The sequence below is a fragment of the Talpa occidentalis genome, unplaced genomic scaffold (assembly GCF_014898055.3).
Source record: "Talpa occidentalis isolate TD23 unplaced genomic scaffold, MPIMG_talOcc4v2.1 talOcc4.13, whole genome shotgun sequence".
Lineage (NCBI taxonomy): Eukaryota > Metazoa > Chordata > Mammalia > Eulipotyphla > Talpidae > Talpa > Talpa occidentalis.
In genome coordinates this window covers 96372478-96388595 of record NW_023601322.1, presented here as the reverse complement: position 1 = coordinate 96388595, position 16118 = coordinate 96372478, and the positions used below count along the sequence as shown (strand labels likewise).

Genomic DNA, 16118 nt, shown 5'->3' with positions numbered 1-16118 from the left:
CGGGGATCGAACCGGCGCTGCACAGGCTGTGGGCAGCTTCACAACCCAGCGCTCAACCACTGCGCCACCCAGGAGGCCCATGATGTCTTTTTTTTAAGTTGAAATATCTATTGAGATCATTGCAGATCCGGGTGCAGCTTCTAAGAACGAATCCAGAGCGATCTGGTGTGGACTTCAGCCAATTCCCACCCTAGAAGTAATGTCCCGCACACTGGAGTCGTGTCCCAGCCAGGGTGTTGGCGCTCACTCTGCTAGAACCTGCTGTCTGCCACGCCCGGCATTGCTTGGATCCGTGTGCGCGTGCCTGTGTGTGTGCAGCTCCATCCCTGAGTGGGTCTGGGAACTCACTCTACGGGAACCCTGTGCTGGGGGCTGTATTTGAATGTCACAGTAACGGTTCACCTGGTGACTGGCGTCCTGCCACCCGCCCCCACCCGAGCCTGTCCCCTACAGCACCAGCGCAGAGTCCAGAGTCCCTGGCATGGGTGCGGCCCTTATTCCTGCGGCGTCTGCCCCAGAGGCTGGTCACCCACCCTCACAAGCGTCCTTCCCAACACCTGGCAGCACCTTGCAGAGACACGGCTGGGCCCGCAGCTCCGCCCCGCGGTGCCCTGTGTCCTCCGGGCCAGGACCTCGTCACCAGGGTCAGAGGCAGCGGGAACAGACTCAGATTTCAGTGCTCCTCGGGGCGCCAGGGGTCGTTGGTAGGCTTCTGTTTATTTTTCTGTGCACTTTGCACCCATCTTCCTCGCCACCTGCCTGCCCACCCTCTTCTGGTATCAGGCAGGAAAGAACAGCCTCAGAGAAACCACCTCAGCAGTGCCCGCGTCTGCACAGGCCGCATCTCCGCAACACAAGTCAGCGCGGGCCGTATCTGTCTGCGTCTCTCTTGCCCTCTCTCCCTGCTCCTTCTGCCTCTCTCTCGCCCACCTCTCTGTCTCTGTCTCTCACTCACACATGTGTGCACGCGCACACATATGTTTGTAGTGGTCGGCTTGAATTGCAACTGATACACAACCGAGGAAGCCCACCGTTAGGCAGCAGAGAGGAAAGCTGAGGGGTAACCTATTAACCTCGGGGTTTGATGGGATGAGCACCTCCAGAAATCAGAGAAATCAGGGGCACGTTGTGAGCTAGAAACACGGGGGCTAGTGTTGAAGGAGCCGTGAGACTCGCACTCGTCCTACTCGGCAGAGCAGGGTGATCCCAGCGCTGCCCGTCCTTCGAGTCTGGGGAATCAGCATGGTGGGGCACTCGGGACCAAGGGCGCTGGGTGAAAGCTGCTTGCCTGACCTTGAGGCCAGCTGCCTTTCTTGACCTGTGCTGTAGGGTGCCAGCCCCTGGGGCTAAGCCCAAAGCAGATTAGAACAGCCTCATGTGGGGGACGCAGCCAACCCCAGAGAAGAGACTCGAAGGTGCAGGCTTTATCCAAAAGCCTCAGCAACGTGACCCTCCTGGGAAGGAGCAGGTTCTCTAGGTCGCAACACCTTGGAACTAAGGTGTGATTCAAAGAAGATGGCTTTAGGGCAGGTATAACCCTGGCAGAAGAATGATCTTCCTTGCTCTGTGACAGACCGTCGACTTTTTCCTCCACGGCCCCATCTGGGACGGACGGGTCAGTATATGCGGCGCCAGGGGCACGCGCGCCCAGGAACAGAAGAGGAAGTCGGGGTATCTGGACAGATGCTGCCAGATCCGGGGATTACTTCATGAAGCCAATTAGGTCTCCAAAATACCGTAATTGAGGGGGAAGCAAAGCAAGTACCTCCAACAGGGCGAGTAGCAGCTAATGAAGTCGACGGCCGCAGAGAGGGTGTCGAGCCCAGAAGAGTTCAGAAAGGAACTGGGCCAGAGGGCGCGCTGTGGATGGCGCCCCTCGGCTCTCACGCGGCAGACACGGTGGGGTGAAGGCATCCAGGAACCAGACCTGACAGCCGTTCCCCCTCCGCGCGTCTCTGAGCTGCCTTTCTGGCACACTCAACCCTTCCCCTGCTAGGCAGCTTTGCTTAAACTGTAACCCTATTCTACTAGAGAACTTTTGTCTTTTTTCCCTACTTAATCTTGGTGGTAGGATGAACTCTGGGTCTGTGTTTTGGAGAGTGTGTGTATACACGGTGTGCATGATCTGTCCTTGCTCCTGCGGAGCTTGGCAGTTTTTCTTAATATTTGTTTCTAATAGGGCCTCCCTGGTGGCGCAGAGGTTGAGCGCTGGGCTGTGAAGCTGCCCGCACCCTCTGCAGCACCGGTTCGATCCCCGGCCACCGGGTGAGGGTCCCACATGGCGCGCAGACCTCTCCTGCCGCCCGCTGCTCCCCTCAGCAGTGTACTTCGGTCCTTCTGCCTGCTCTGCTCCCCGCTGTGGCTCTGGTGAATTCTCTCACCCTCCCGCGCTTCTGACTGTACCCAGTGCATGTATAAATAAATAAATAAATCTTAAGGGAAAAAAAAAATTAAAAAAAAATATTTGTTTCCAATAGAATATACACAAGGTGGGGGGCGTGTTGTCCACAGTCTGAGCTATTCATCACCCAATGGACCACGTGAAAATAACAGCCCCCTCTGTCTTGTAATAGCTTCCGTTTTGTCCCCCCGACTTGGCTTAGTGTCCATTGGGACTAACAATGCTTGAAGCACATGTGAATTAGCCTGTTGAGTGGACTTTGGGCCTTTGAAGACAGTTGTAGACTTGTATTTATAGATTTGTAAGCTGTTAAAATTTATGAAAGTAAATGAGTGTATCTGCTAATTCCATCACTGGGATATCAGCATACTAATAGTACTGTTTTCTCCTCCAGTCTGTTCAAATTAGATTTGCAGATGACATGTTATTTATCTACGAAAAATAAGTGCCAAAGTCCAAAAATGTACAGTGTCCTGCAAATGGATTTGTTTTCTTCCAAGAAAGCAAAAACAGGTCATAAAATGGCAGGTGACACCCCACCTTTCAGACACTGCGTGTGATTATGAATTCCTGGTGATCAGAATATAAGCTTTAATTTTGTTTTGATTTATAACTGAATAATATATACCTATTTGGTTGGGCAGAGCATAAGTCTATCACTTCAGAATTCACTTCTCTTCACACCCTTCTTCGCCCCAAGCATAGTGTTGAAACAGTGCTGCTTTGTAGCTCTGTTAACAATATTAGCACTTGGATTTACTCATCTCCACCATCAAAAGATAATAGTGATACGTGCAAATGAATTGTCCAATGTGCCTCTGCTTTTTTTTTTTTAAGATTTATTTATTTACATAAGTACTGGGTACAGTCAGAAGCGCGGGAGGGTGAGAGAATTCACCAGAGCCAGAGTGGGGAGCAGAGCAGGCAGACTGACCAAGTACACTGCTGAGGGGAGCAGCGGGCGGCAGGAGAGGTCTGCGCGCCATGTGGGACCCTCGCTGGCGGCCGGGGACTGAACTGGGGCTGCAGAGGTTGTGGGCAGCTTCGCAGCCCAGCGCTCAACCGCTGTGCCACGAGGGGAGGCCCGTGCCTCTGCTTTTTGACTCAGATACTTGCAAAATTGAGCTGTTGTCTGGTTTCAGATCACTTCAAGTGTTTGTCCAAAAGGACCCCTCCCTGCATTTCCATATGTACTGGGGGTTGGGGGCGCTACAAGCTGGAGCACCTTAGCTCATGCGCTGGACCCACATTTAGGTAGTTTAGACGTGAAAATGCATGTGCATGAAAGTGCTATGTGTTTTTTTTTTTCCAACTACGTTTATTTATTGAGATAAAGCTGGTTTGCACAGTTGTATCTGCTCAGGGGCTGTAGGTTTAAGCCTCTACAAATGTACGTCTTCACACCCCGCCCACCACCGGCCGTGGTGTCCCCTGGGCCGTTTCCCTCCTGTCACATCCCACCACCTCCCCTTCTTCTGGTTGCTTCACTCAGACATCAAGGGTTCTTAGTGTTCTGTTTTCATCTGTTTATTATGCTTTCTATTTCACGTGTAAGTGACACCCCCAGTATTGGTCTTTCTCATTCTGACTTATTTAACATAATTCCCTCCACCTCCATCCATGCTGTGGCAAATGGCAAGAATTTGTGTGTAGATATGTATGTATGTGTGTATTTATTTATCTGTCTCTGCAGTATTCTGTTGTGTGCATCACATTCTTCTGATCCCCTGCGCTGTCCTTGGGCACTAGAGCTATGTCCATAACTTGGCTGTTGTGCACAGTGCTGTAAGGAGCACGGGAGTGCATTAATCCCTTCACCCCGGTGTTTTTGTGTTCCTTGGGTACATATCTAGGCGTGGCGATGCGGGGTCGGGTGGTAAATCTGTTTTTCGTATTTTGAGAACCCTCCATACTGCTTTTCAGAGGGGCCGGGCCAGTCTGCCTGCCCATGTGCTAGTTTTGAAATGTAATAAATTAGAAGGATAACTTGTCTATACGTGTCTGTACTTTTACACAAGTGCGGTAACCATAAATAGAGTTTTAGATCTGTACTTAAAAGTATCACAAATTGCGTGTCATTAAGATTTTCTCGCAAATTTTATGGAGGCGTAATAATTGCATTTTACAGATCCATTATTATTGGACAGTTGGGCTGTTTCCAGTTTTTTCCATGGCAGGTAATGTCTCTGTTGAGGTAAATCTAATGAGCTGTTTACATTAAGCCTACAGGAAGGAGTAGGCAGAGCTTTTACTTTCCCGCTTTGGATCTATCTGTATTTCTACCTACGTTAGGTGAAGAGCCCCTCCCAACTCCTTGACGAAAGTCGGGTGCCCTCGGGAGCTGATTGAATGGCTGAGAAATAATTTTAGGGGAGAGAGAACCACCACTCAAGTGTCGAGAGCCTTCCCTGTATTCCTCAGGAAGGCCTGAGCGCTGTGTTTCTGTGACTTCTTGGTATTTGGGTGTGGCAGGCGCCCCGGTTCTGTGCTCTGTTACCCACCTCCGATGAGCACATGCTGGGGCCTGCTCGCCGTCATCGGTTCCGCCACAAGCCCATGCCCTGTCTGGTCTGCTGTGCTCGGAGCAGTGCCTTCCCAGCCGGGCAGCAGCACAGCCCGTCCTGCTCCAGCCTCCTGACTCCCAGAGGCCCGGCACCGGGAGTGTGCTGAGTGCGTCTCGCTGCGGGGCCTCTCAGTACCACTAGAGCAGCTGCCTTCCGCCCCGCGCCCCCAGCCTCACTCCCACTTCATAGGAGCTCCCCCAAATGAATGACTGTACCCGGATCCTTGCCGTAGGCTTTCTATAGGCGAGATCCAGACTAAGACTCATGTAATAATTGTGACTTTTTGATGACTCTAGGGCTAATTAAATCCCTAAATTGCCTTTTTACCCAGCTAAATGGCAAGTGAGAAAACAGATCAAAGATGCAAAGCCAGTTTCCAGGAAATGTAGGGGAAATAAAATACCACATGGCCTGACTATTGAAAGTTTCACCCATAGATGCTTTTTAGTTACGACTGACTGACACACAGCAAAGACAGTTGCGCACTTACTAATAAGCCGACTGAAGAGGCACTTAGTGCCCTCCCCAGATGGACACACAGAAGTCCCTGCCGGGGAATATCGCACCCACGTCGGGTCACCCCTCTTGGTATCAGCAAAATGGTCGGTAGCTCGGTGGGGTTGGTGGAATCGTGTGGGGGCCGTGGTGTCTGCCTGGATGTCACGGTAATGGGGATAACAGCGGAGTCTCGTGCGCCCTGGGCTTCACGTTAGGACGGCCTATGGGAGGTGGGGACCGCGTGCCTTTCCCCCCTTGTATAGCCGAGGGCCATGAGGCCACAGAGCTGAATGCGCAGACCACATAGCTGTCGGGTGTGGCTCGGAGGCCCACTTGCCCGGCCTGGCTCAGAGCCGCCCACTCGCCCTGCCCAGGATCCATGGTGAATGGCAGGAGCCGTGTCCCTGCGCTGCTTTGCACGGTGAGCCGAGGCCCTGTCACCTCTGACACCCTTGGGTGTAAGTTTGAGTTCTGGAGGCCTGAAGCGTGAGGTGAGGCCTCTGAACTCTGCGGATTCCTTCCCCATTAACCTCTGGGGACGGCAGACAGCTCACCGCTGCCAGCAGCGGTTACGATAAGTTACTGCACTAGAATTGATTGTCTTTTCTGGCCTTTCGTTCAAAGTCATAACAGAGAGGGATTTTAGCTTTTTACCTTGGGCTGTAATTTGTTGTGCTGTTGCCACTTGACCATACACAGAGCGCCGTCTGTGAGGAAACTGCTTGTTACCTGGGGGGTGTGATTGCCAGGCATTCTCCTCCGTCAGGCGCAGGGCAGCACCCCGCGTTCTCCCGCAGCTGCCTCTGCACTGCTGCTGCCTGACGGTCCCGTGTGGTCTCTCTTATGGGTCGAAGTTTGGGAGTTGATGCTGCATGAAGCGCGTTCACTGTGTCCGAGCTGCCCTGCCTGCAGGATGCCCAGTCCTCTGGGCAGTCCAGGCCCGTGCCAGCTGCTGCCCACTCCTCGGTGACTAGTCTGAGGGCCGAGTAGCTAAGTGACCCGCCCTGGAGCCTGAGCTCCACTTCCTCGTGCCGCAGGAAGCCATGTCCAGAAGAGCAGTCTGAATTCTTTCTTCCTTGTGTTTCCGTAGCTGTCAATAGGCTGGGCTGGCTGGGAAGAGGAAAGATTAAAGGAGTGGACAGTGCGGTTTTGAGTCCATAACTCTTCCAGGTTCTACACCTGGTGGCCCTCCTGAGTCTGGGGGGACAGAGGGCGTCCACAGACACGCCCTCCTTCTCCTCGGCTCTGCATATTTCAGAAAAGGGGTTGGTTAGGGTCAGGGTTAGGGTTAGTAAAAGAAAACCCACTGGGAAAGATTTTACAGGGACTTTTAGGGTTTTGAAAAGTACGTGTATGACTTGTATTCATCTTTAATAGAAACGTCGGTCTGGCCTAAAGATCACCCGGGCATTTTAATAACCCACACTTAAGTTTGTTAAGTCCACTCAGTCACTCGCTCACCTCTGGGGCTGGGCTTCCTGCACCCCACACGGACTTCCGGGTGTCACAGGGGACACACAAAGACTCCTTCCCTGACAGTAAGCGAGCAGAAAGGACGGTGGACTTGCTGGCAGAAGTTGGGAAGAGTCTGGTCACTCAGCGCACAGTAGGTGCTCAGTACATTTTAGCCAAACGGGTTGTCCGGGACTGTCCCTGGGCTCTGCCTTGATCGCTCCCCAGGATCCTGATCTCTGGGGACAAGGGATCTGCTAACAGCTTGTGTTGCTCATGCCCGGCCCTTCCAGTCCATCACGACAGGACGCATGAGGCTGGGATCAGGCAGCTGCTGGAGAGGTGCAGACGCCGTCCCCTTCATTGGGCAAAGGCGCTTCTGCACAATACGAGTGCGTGTGAGGGCCTGCGGGCATGTGCGCATCTTCTGATGGACACGCGTTCCTGCACACATCAGACAATCACGTACTGGCGTGCCTGTCCAGAGCACAGACAATGATTATCTGCTGTTTGCAAAATGTCGTGACTATATTTCTGGCGTCGTTTTCAGACCCTAACCCGGGTTCTTTTGAACCTCCATAGTGGTGATAGGAATTCAGCCTCATAGGGGCAACTTGAGGGTTGTGCACAGCTGAATGTTGCTCTTTCCTATCCAGCCTCTAGCTGTCTCTTCCATCTTGTTAAATTCCACAATCTGGTGCCCTCTGTGGACTGCAGTTGAGCTGTCCTGCATGCGCGGTGGTGACCGAGTGCTCGCTGGGGCACACACGGGCCCTGGCACCTGCTATTGTTGGAGACCCGGAGACCCCGCGTGGCGCGGCCCAGCCTGTCCTGGAGAGGCGTGTATTTACACGTGCTGGCAGTGTCCGTGTACGGCGCGTGTCTCCACTGAAAATTTAATAGCAAGTGCTCACATTTGTCCGCTGCGCCTAGCATCCTGCCACCACACCTCAAGGAGTCCCCCCTTTTAGATTCTCGCGGTAGCTTTTTCCTTTTCAGCTGAGCTGGACTTGCCACTTCTTGACACTGGACATTTTCCTCGTGCATCTGGAATTTCAGGTTGTGTCACAAAAAGTGGCTGCTCTTACTGTTATTTTAAGGAGATAAAAACTATGAAATAAAAAATAAAACTGAATTTTTCTGTCTGTCACCCCCTGATGTGTTGTTTTTAGTTTAGTTAAATGTGGTGAGGGAGGTTACTGCTACATTCTGCTAGATTTTCATTCTGAAAACAATGTAAGATTGTTGACATCCGAGAGAGGCAGTGCTGCTCCAATCCGAGTGGCCAGTGACCTGATTTACACACGAGCTGCCCTGGGACGGGAGCCCTGGCTACATTGGCGTGGACTCCTCGATGTGTGGACTCCTCGATGCGCGGGGCCGTGCGAGCTCGGCAGAGTCTGTGAGTCTGTCTGTGTGGCCGTGGTCGGCTCTGCAGAGTGGTGAGTGCGCATCAGTTGATCAGGTGGTTAATGATACGCCTCAAAGGAAGGGCTCTTAGTAGGAAAGCACAACAGTTTCTCTTTCAAGCTTTCCTAATGTGTGAGAAGATTGTGCTGTGCTTGCAGGTGGTTTCAAAGGCTGTAATCTCTGTTCAGAAAACAACTAGTCTTCCTCTGAGTCAGCGTCACCCACACATCACGCCAGAGAGAGCTGTGTTCAGGCCATGCCAGTCTTGATCCTGCCTCTCTTTCCCCTTGTTTTCCAGCGTTCCGTTCAAGTAACTCATTTCCTGTTGGCATGCAGAAAGTTATATTTAATGTTTGAGCCCTTGTGAAAGGGCGCTTTTTTTTTAAAAAACATTTATTTATATAAGAACCGGGGTACAGGCCAGATGCACGGGAGGGTGAGAGGATCACCAGAGACAGAGCAGGGAACAGAACAGGCAGATTGACTGAAATACACTGCTGAGGGGAGCAGCGGGTGAGTCAGGAGGAGAGGTCTGCCGCGCCATGTGGGTAGCTGCCCAGCCGGCTGGGAATCAAACCCGCGCTGCAGAGGCTGTGGGCAGCTTCACAGCGCAGTGCTCAACCGCCTGCGCCACCGGGGAGGCCCCGAAAGGGTGCTTTTGTCTGCACAGAGCAATGTTAGGTTCATCTGAGTTGTTCATTGCAGAGTAATCTGAGGCTTACAGACAAGTTGTGAATGCAGTTTGCAGTTGTCGGAATGTTTGTTTCTTGCCTACCAAAAAGTTGCTGGGGTTTCCCCTCAGACACAGGAACAGCTTCCAACTTAACCATCAAAATCGGAAAACGATGCTGATAAATGACTGGGATCTAGTTCTGAAATCCCACTTCCTGGTCACGCTCCGCAGTGCAGAAAGCCGGGGTCACAGCTCTTGCCCGGCCCCTCTCCCCCCAGCAGGAGCGGAAGCCGTCCCCTTGGCCTTCACGATTTGCGGTCTCGGAGAGACCAGTGTCCCATTGGCCAGGTCTGGACTCATTGGGATCCTTGTGGTTTGGTTTGGGTCACACGTCACCGTCAGGAGTGTCCCACCAGGGCCGTGCCCGGCGCTCGCCCACCACCACGGCTCGTGTGCTCTGCCCGCGCCCTTGGAGGGTGTCTGCCTTTCGTGTGGAGTCATGTTAAACCAAGCAAATATCTTGTTCCCGATCAAAGTTTAAATTCATCCATTTAGTTACATGGAAAGGACGCATGGTTTTATATACTCCTCAGTGGGTTATAATCCCTTACTATCAGTACTTATTTTTTAAAGATTTATTTATTTATGCATACAAGAGCTGGGGTACAGGCCAGAGATGTGGGGGGCTGAGAGGATTCCCCAGAGACAGAGCAGGAAACAGAACAGGCAGACTGACGAAGTACACTGCTGAGGGGAGCAGCGGGCGTGTCAGGAGAGGTCTGCTGTGCCCTGTGGGATTCTCCCTGGCCGGCCAGGGATCAAACTCGTGCTGCAGAGGGTGGCAACAGCTTCATAGTGCGGTGCTTAACCCCTTGCGCCACCAGGGAGGCCCTATCGTACTTATTTTAAAGATCAAATTCTATCAGGACAGACCACTGAGACAACGTCATGGACAGCTGCTTCCTTCTGGAAGTACAGACTGTGCTGCTCACAGGCCCCCTCAGAGGGCGGCAGCGCACACGCTCGTGGGCGCGGGCAGGAGATCAGAGCACGCATCACCGTGGATGTCCACGTTACATGTAAATGTCGAACTATAAATACATAAAAATCATGTGCAGGAAACATTTTCATATTTCAAAGTTTTCTTTCTATTTTGTTGATCTTATTTATATTTGTACGGACGAAAACCATGAATTCACACCAGCACTTCCACTTTCGTCCCAACACTGCGTCACTCTGGTTTCCTCCCGTGCACGTGGCTCCTCCCTCCTGCCTTGTTTTCGCTACAACCACCAAAGTGGCCCAGGTCCCCGCGTGCCGTCCGCCTCGCCCCACCCCGGCGCTGACAGCAGGTTCTGCGCCTCCTCCGGGCGGGCCCCTGGGCTGGGCTGCCGCACCCCAGTCCCCCTCCAGAGACACTGCATGATGGCGGCGAGCCCAGTCCCCCCCGCATGTCGGAGCCGCACCCACGGCGATGTCTGTGGCTCCACACCCGCAGCCGTGGGGCGCGCCCTGTGGTGGCCGCGTCGGAGGGCACGTGTCCCTGGCCCTCGATCGACGCTCCTGTGGCGAGTGTGCCCGGGACCCTGAGTGCCAGCATGCTCCGCTGATGCTGTCCGGGGGAGGCCGTGGCCGGCGCCTGCCTTGAAACGAGCCTGGGAGTGTTAAGGAAGGACAGGGAATGGGGAGTCGGTGCCGGTCACGCCCAGCCGGCCGGCGCCCCCGTCCTGGGGAGGTGGACGTGCTGCCGGAGCGTCCACTTGCAGAGCTGGGAGCCCGGCCAGCCTCGAGGGAGGCCGAGACGACCTGAACTCTGGAGACCAGACAGAAGCTCGTCCCCCCCAGCCCCACGACAGGCGCGGCCCACGCAAAGCGCCGGCGCCACGGGGTCCCCGTGCTGCTGAGATGCCTCCCGCCGCCTCCCGGCCGGCCCCCTTCCACGGGACCCCCGACTCGGGGACACCCCAGCCTGCTTGGACTCCAACTCCGCTCCCGAGCCGCCTCCTCAGAGGAGTCCGTAGGCGGAGGAGGTGCCAGGAAAAGAGAAGCCCGATCCGCCGAACCCCGGGGACAGGAGGGCGGGAGAGAATCTGAAGTGTCCGGGCTAGCCTCGCGGTGTGGGCCCTGGAGGAGGCGAGTCGTGGAGCGCAGGTGTCGGGGGAGGCGCGTCGAGGGTCTGGAGGGAAAAAGCCGTCAGCTGCGGGCACAGCTGGCATTTCTGGAGCCGGCGCGCTGCTGTCCCCGCAGAAGGCCGCGTGGACGCTACAGGACTGGTCCTGCACGTCGTGGGCCTCTTCTTTACCTCCCGCCCCTCGCGGGTTCTCGGGGTGTGGGTGGCATCCACGGGAAGCCTCAGCGACCCCCTGTTTTCTTTGAAGCGAGCCTCAGGCTTCCTGAGTGTTCCACCCTGCGGTGCCTCGCGTGGCTCCCCCAGCTTTCGGGGTGTCTTCTTGCGTCTCTGCACAAAAATGAAACCAAACAGAAAACCCGACAGCTCCACGGAAGTTCTGTCGAGGAGCGCGCCTAACCCGTCCCGAGGTTCAGGCTTTCCGTCAGCCTCGCGGCGTCGGGGGTGTCCAGCCGGCGCCGGGCAGTCACCTCAGCGAGGTCTCCAGGCTGCTGGCTCCTCACGGCTCGGTTTTTCTTCACGATCCGGACGGGGCAAGAGGCGCGCAGGCCCCACGCCACGGAGTCAGAACACGCAGCGGCCTCCGCGCTGAGCAGCTCAGCCCCCTCCGTGGCCCCAGGCCCAGCCCACCCGCCCTGGCTCCCGGCAGGACCCCGAGGTGCCCGTGCTCGCAGATCACCGGGAATTTCCTCCGTTCTTCCTTCCCTGCTCCCCGCCTTCCTGTCCTCATCTCGGTGAGCGCGTGGTCTCGAGAGGAAGGAAGGTGCACAGAGACCGGCCTGGCCTGTTCCCGGCCATGGCGCTAGTAGCGCCTGCAGGCTCTGGACTGAGAAATCCATGACTGGCAAGTCACACCCCGACGGGAACCTCGCGCTGTGCGTGCACTTCCCTGAGCTCTGTCTGTACCGGAAGCTTCTGGTGTTTTCCTCTAGTTCAGATCCCTGTGCCTGACGCCTGCCTGTGCCTGGTCTCAGGGTGTGGAGCCGCTTCTGCCGCTTGCTCTTTTTTCGCAGACCCCCCTCCTTGGTCGAATTCTGGAAGCGGCATCCGCGGCTCCCCCCGGGCCTCAGGGCTGTGAAGCTGCTCTGCAGGGTCCTCCAAGGCCACGCACACGCTCAGGCCTGTGTCAGACCCCCCGGGACATGCGGGGGAGAGCCCAGCTTCGGCAGCTGCGCCCTGGGGGCTCTTGGATGGCGACAGGTGCGCCTCTCCGGGGAGCTGTCGGGCCTGGGGCTGCCAAGGGGCTCATGAGAGTTCTGTGCTCCGCCCAGTCGTGCTGTGAAGCTAAAACTCATCTGAAAATGTCGCTTAAAAAGCGGGGAAAGGGTCAGATAAAACCCAAGCAGTGGGGCGGGTGGGGGTGCCCGCCGTGGACGCGGGTGCGGGACTGTGTGGCCTCCGCGGTGGGCGTGGTGCGGTCACACGCCCGGAGGGCGCCCTCTCTACTGTAAATCGTAACAGGGTTGCAAGCGGGCGTCCCCTCAAAACACGTAGGGCACTCAGTGAAACAGCACGTGAATCACAGGGTTAGGGCCACGGGCTGCTGCTGCCAGCTGCGGGGCTCCAGCGCGTCCCAGCCTGTGACGGGCCCTGCGCTGGCGCAGCTGAGCGGGAAGGAAGGTGGGGCGCACTAGCCTGGGCCCGGCGTGCCGGCCGTGGGGTACGGGCCCGCCTGGGGAGCACTGACCTGTGCCAAGGGGGCAGAACAGTCTGTGCCGCGCCCCTGGGAGCTGTGCCGCTGTAGGCGTCGAGGTGTGACCGGGAGGCAGAGCAGGGAAACAAGCGGGGATGATGGTTCCAGAGAAAATGACTCAGGACGCCTGTTAGAGAGCAGCCGGGGGGCTCTGCCTGGAGGGCTTTGCCGCTCGGGGAGCGTGGACTCACCTGCCAACACAAGAAGTGGGGCCTGTCGCCCAGGACCGGGGGGGGGGGGGGGGGGGGGGGCGGGTGGGGAGGGAGATGCCGAGGGCCAGGGTGATCTTGGGCACTGACCTACTGGGATTTTTATGGAAGGCAGAGTAACTGGGGGGGTCAGTTACTCCCTGGGAGTCCTGGGGGGTGAGGAAACTGGTCAGACCCAAGGCAAGGGCACCCAAAGAGGGGCTTAGGCTGACTGGAGGTGGGCCAGGGGGGTTTCTGCAGGGGCTCCCTTTGGGAAGGGGTATGAGGCAGTAGAGGGGGGCTTTATAAAACCCCGATATTTTTACACTTGACCTTAATAGATGGAGGATCATTACATGAAATATTTTTTTAAATGCAATTTCTTTTTTTCCCCCAAGATTTATTTATTTATACAAGTACTGGGGTACAGGCCAGAGGCGCGGGAGGGTGAGAGGATTCCCCAGAGCCAGAGCGGGGAGCAGAGCAGGCAGAAGGACCGAAGCACACTGCTGAGGGGAGCAGCGGGCGAGGCGGGAGAGGTCTGCGCGCCATGTGGGTATTTCGCTGGCCGGGCATCGAACTGGTGCTGCCAAAGTCCTCTAAGCTGTCGGAGTGGCAGGCAATAGCTGGATAGTGCTGCCTTTAAACCCTGCGCCACCAGGGAGGGCCATGTATTTTAGATTGTTGCCAAAAGGAAAACCCAATGCGGGATGCACAGGCCGTCCGCAGGGGTCAGAGCAGCAGGAAGGGCTCCTCCCGGCCCGGGAACCTGGAGGAACCCGAGTCTCCCTGGGAGGCTAGGAGGAATCTTCTGGTCAAGATACTTACTTCGAGTTTCCTGCTCTTTCTAAAAGAAAAAAATCATCTTCTCGCAGGTTCTGTGTGCCGCGCTGGGCAGGAGTCGGAACCACCCCCCGCCTCGTCTTGTCAGCAGCGGGGCGCCCCCTGACGGTGAGCCTGCGAGTCCTTCCTCCAGCCAGGCGCCCAGTGAGGGGCCCCGGGGCTCACTTCCCCCCTTCTGTCTTCTGGCAACCCTCACCCCGCAGTCAGGGCACTTCCAGATGCTTTAGAAGCCGCGTCTGCCCTCAGACCCCAGTGGGAGGCCGCTGAGCCGTGTGGGGTCCCCGAGGGGCGTCCGGCAGAGCGCAGGAGGCCCGTGTCCCCGGGTGCAGCAGGCGGCAGGCGCAGGCCCAGGGGTGGTCCCCCACTGGGAGAACTCAGGCCCCGGGTCCAGTTCAGGCATCCCTTCCCGAATGTTCCTCCTGTGAAGTCACAGCCCCCTCCGGGCGCTCTCTTTCCCGCAGAAGTGACGGTCAGCTACAGGCACGGCCTGCCCCTGCTCACGCTCACCCTGCCCTCCCGGAGGGAGCGCTGCCGGTTCGTGGTCAAGCCCATGTCCGCCACGGTGGGCTCCTTCCTCCAGGACCTGCAGGACGAGGACAGGGGAGTGCGGAGCGCGGCCATCTGCTCCACAGGTACCGCGGCTCGGGCCGCGCGGGCGTCCTCTCTCTCCTCGCCCGTGTTTCCTGAGCCTCCCCGGAAGGGGCTGATGCTTCCATCCATGGGCCAGTGACGGTTGCCTTGACTGAGACCTTCCTTTTTATGCATCAGTAATATATTTAATAATCAACCGTTGAACACAGAGTTAATGAAATAGGAGTCGGGCAGGTTCCGGTGATGGATTTCATAAACTTAGCCTGAAAGGTTTTGAGAAAATTTGAATGCACATTTTCAGCAAAATTTGAATCATGGAAAACAAAGCGCAGTTTCGCCGATTAAAATAGCCAGTGAATAATTATGATATATAACTCGTTCGTTTATGTCTGTTATAAAGCCGTTGTACTCTAGGCAGAATAAGTTTAGACAGAATAAGTTTCCAGAAAAGTGTGTATTTATTTATTTTTATTTTTTTTAATGATTTATTTATTTGTACAAGCACTGGGTACAGTCAGAAGCGCGGGAGGGTGAGAGAATTCACCAGGGCCAGAGCGGGGAGCAGAGCAGGCAGAAGGACCAAGTACACGGCTGAGGGGAGCAGCGGGCGGCAGGAGAGGTCTGCGCGCCAGGTGGGACCCTCCTCTGGTGCTGTAGAGGCTGCGGGCAGCTTCACAACCCAGCGCTCAACCACTGCGCCACCGGGGAGGCCCCAAAGTATGTATTTAAATACCACCAAGAGGTAGCGATTTAGACATTTTAAATTTAGGAGGCGGCTTTCACGTCCTCACGGTCTGAAATGGTGTTGGACTCACAGAGCTCAAAACAGAATAACAGATCTTTTATCCTAACCCCTCATCAGAGACTGCCACGCTAGAGAAATGAGTAAGTTGCCCCGGTTATGTCACTGGAGTGTGACATGCTGAGAGTCAGCTCATGCAGAAGCTACTGATTACTGCTCCGGGACATACTCTGCTTTCCAAGATGACAACCAATTAAGGGAGAGACAAGTTGGAAAAATGACGGCTACAGGATTTATTTCGTAAACATCTAGATATTCACTGAGCACCTCACCTGAGCCGGGACAGCGGTGTAGCCGCCCAGCGCTAAAACCCGGCGCCTTCACGTTGCTTACATAAAGACACAGCGTGGCCGGCGAGGCGCGCGTCCCTGAGTGTGAGCTGGGGCAGGTGCTCGCTGGGCTGGAAGCAGGCCCTGCAGGGAGCCGGCTATGTGGACGGAGGGAGGGCCCGGCCCCCCCGGGGCCCAGACTCCACATGCTGAGAGGGCCTGTGCGGGGAGGGGGTGCAGGCTCGGGGAGGTAATTGAAAGGATCTCGGATTGAAACTGGAAGGGAAGCTTTCTTCCTGGGAAAACTAGGTCAGAGAACAAGGTTTTCAGTCCTGTGGCCTTGTAAGGGTGGGGGGACATCCCCCCAGCACCCCTGGCTTCTTCTCAGCTGACTGAGCAAATGAAGATCAGGCAGAGTCGTAGGAGAAGAACAGATTTCAGTATATACCCACGGAGACGCTACGTGCCTGTGGATTCTGAAGCCGGTGGTGCAGAATGAGGGCACCGATGTTCTGAGCGGAGGAACGGGGTGGGGCGGGGGCTCCGGGGAGAGCGGAGGGGCTCACGCGACAGGCGGGGTGACACATACACTCAAGACCCGATGCT

At 55.8% G+C, this 16118-nt stretch overlaps 1 protein-coding gene across 1 annotated transcript in view; it reads left to right on the top strand.

Moving 5' to 3' along the window:
* MCUB (mitochondrial calcium uniporter dominant negative subunit beta) overlaps positions 1 to 16118 on the top strand; it is a 50392-nt gene that overhangs the window by 26893 nt on the left and 7381 nt on the right. The window contains exons 3-4 of the mRNA XM_037508364.2: positions 13883 to 13958; positions 14312 to 14482. Coding sequence (XP_037364261.2) covers positions 13883 to 13958; positions 14312 to 14482 — 247 coding nt within the window. The remainder of the gene's footprint in view (positions 1 to 13882; positions 13959 to 14311; positions 14483 to 16118) is intronic.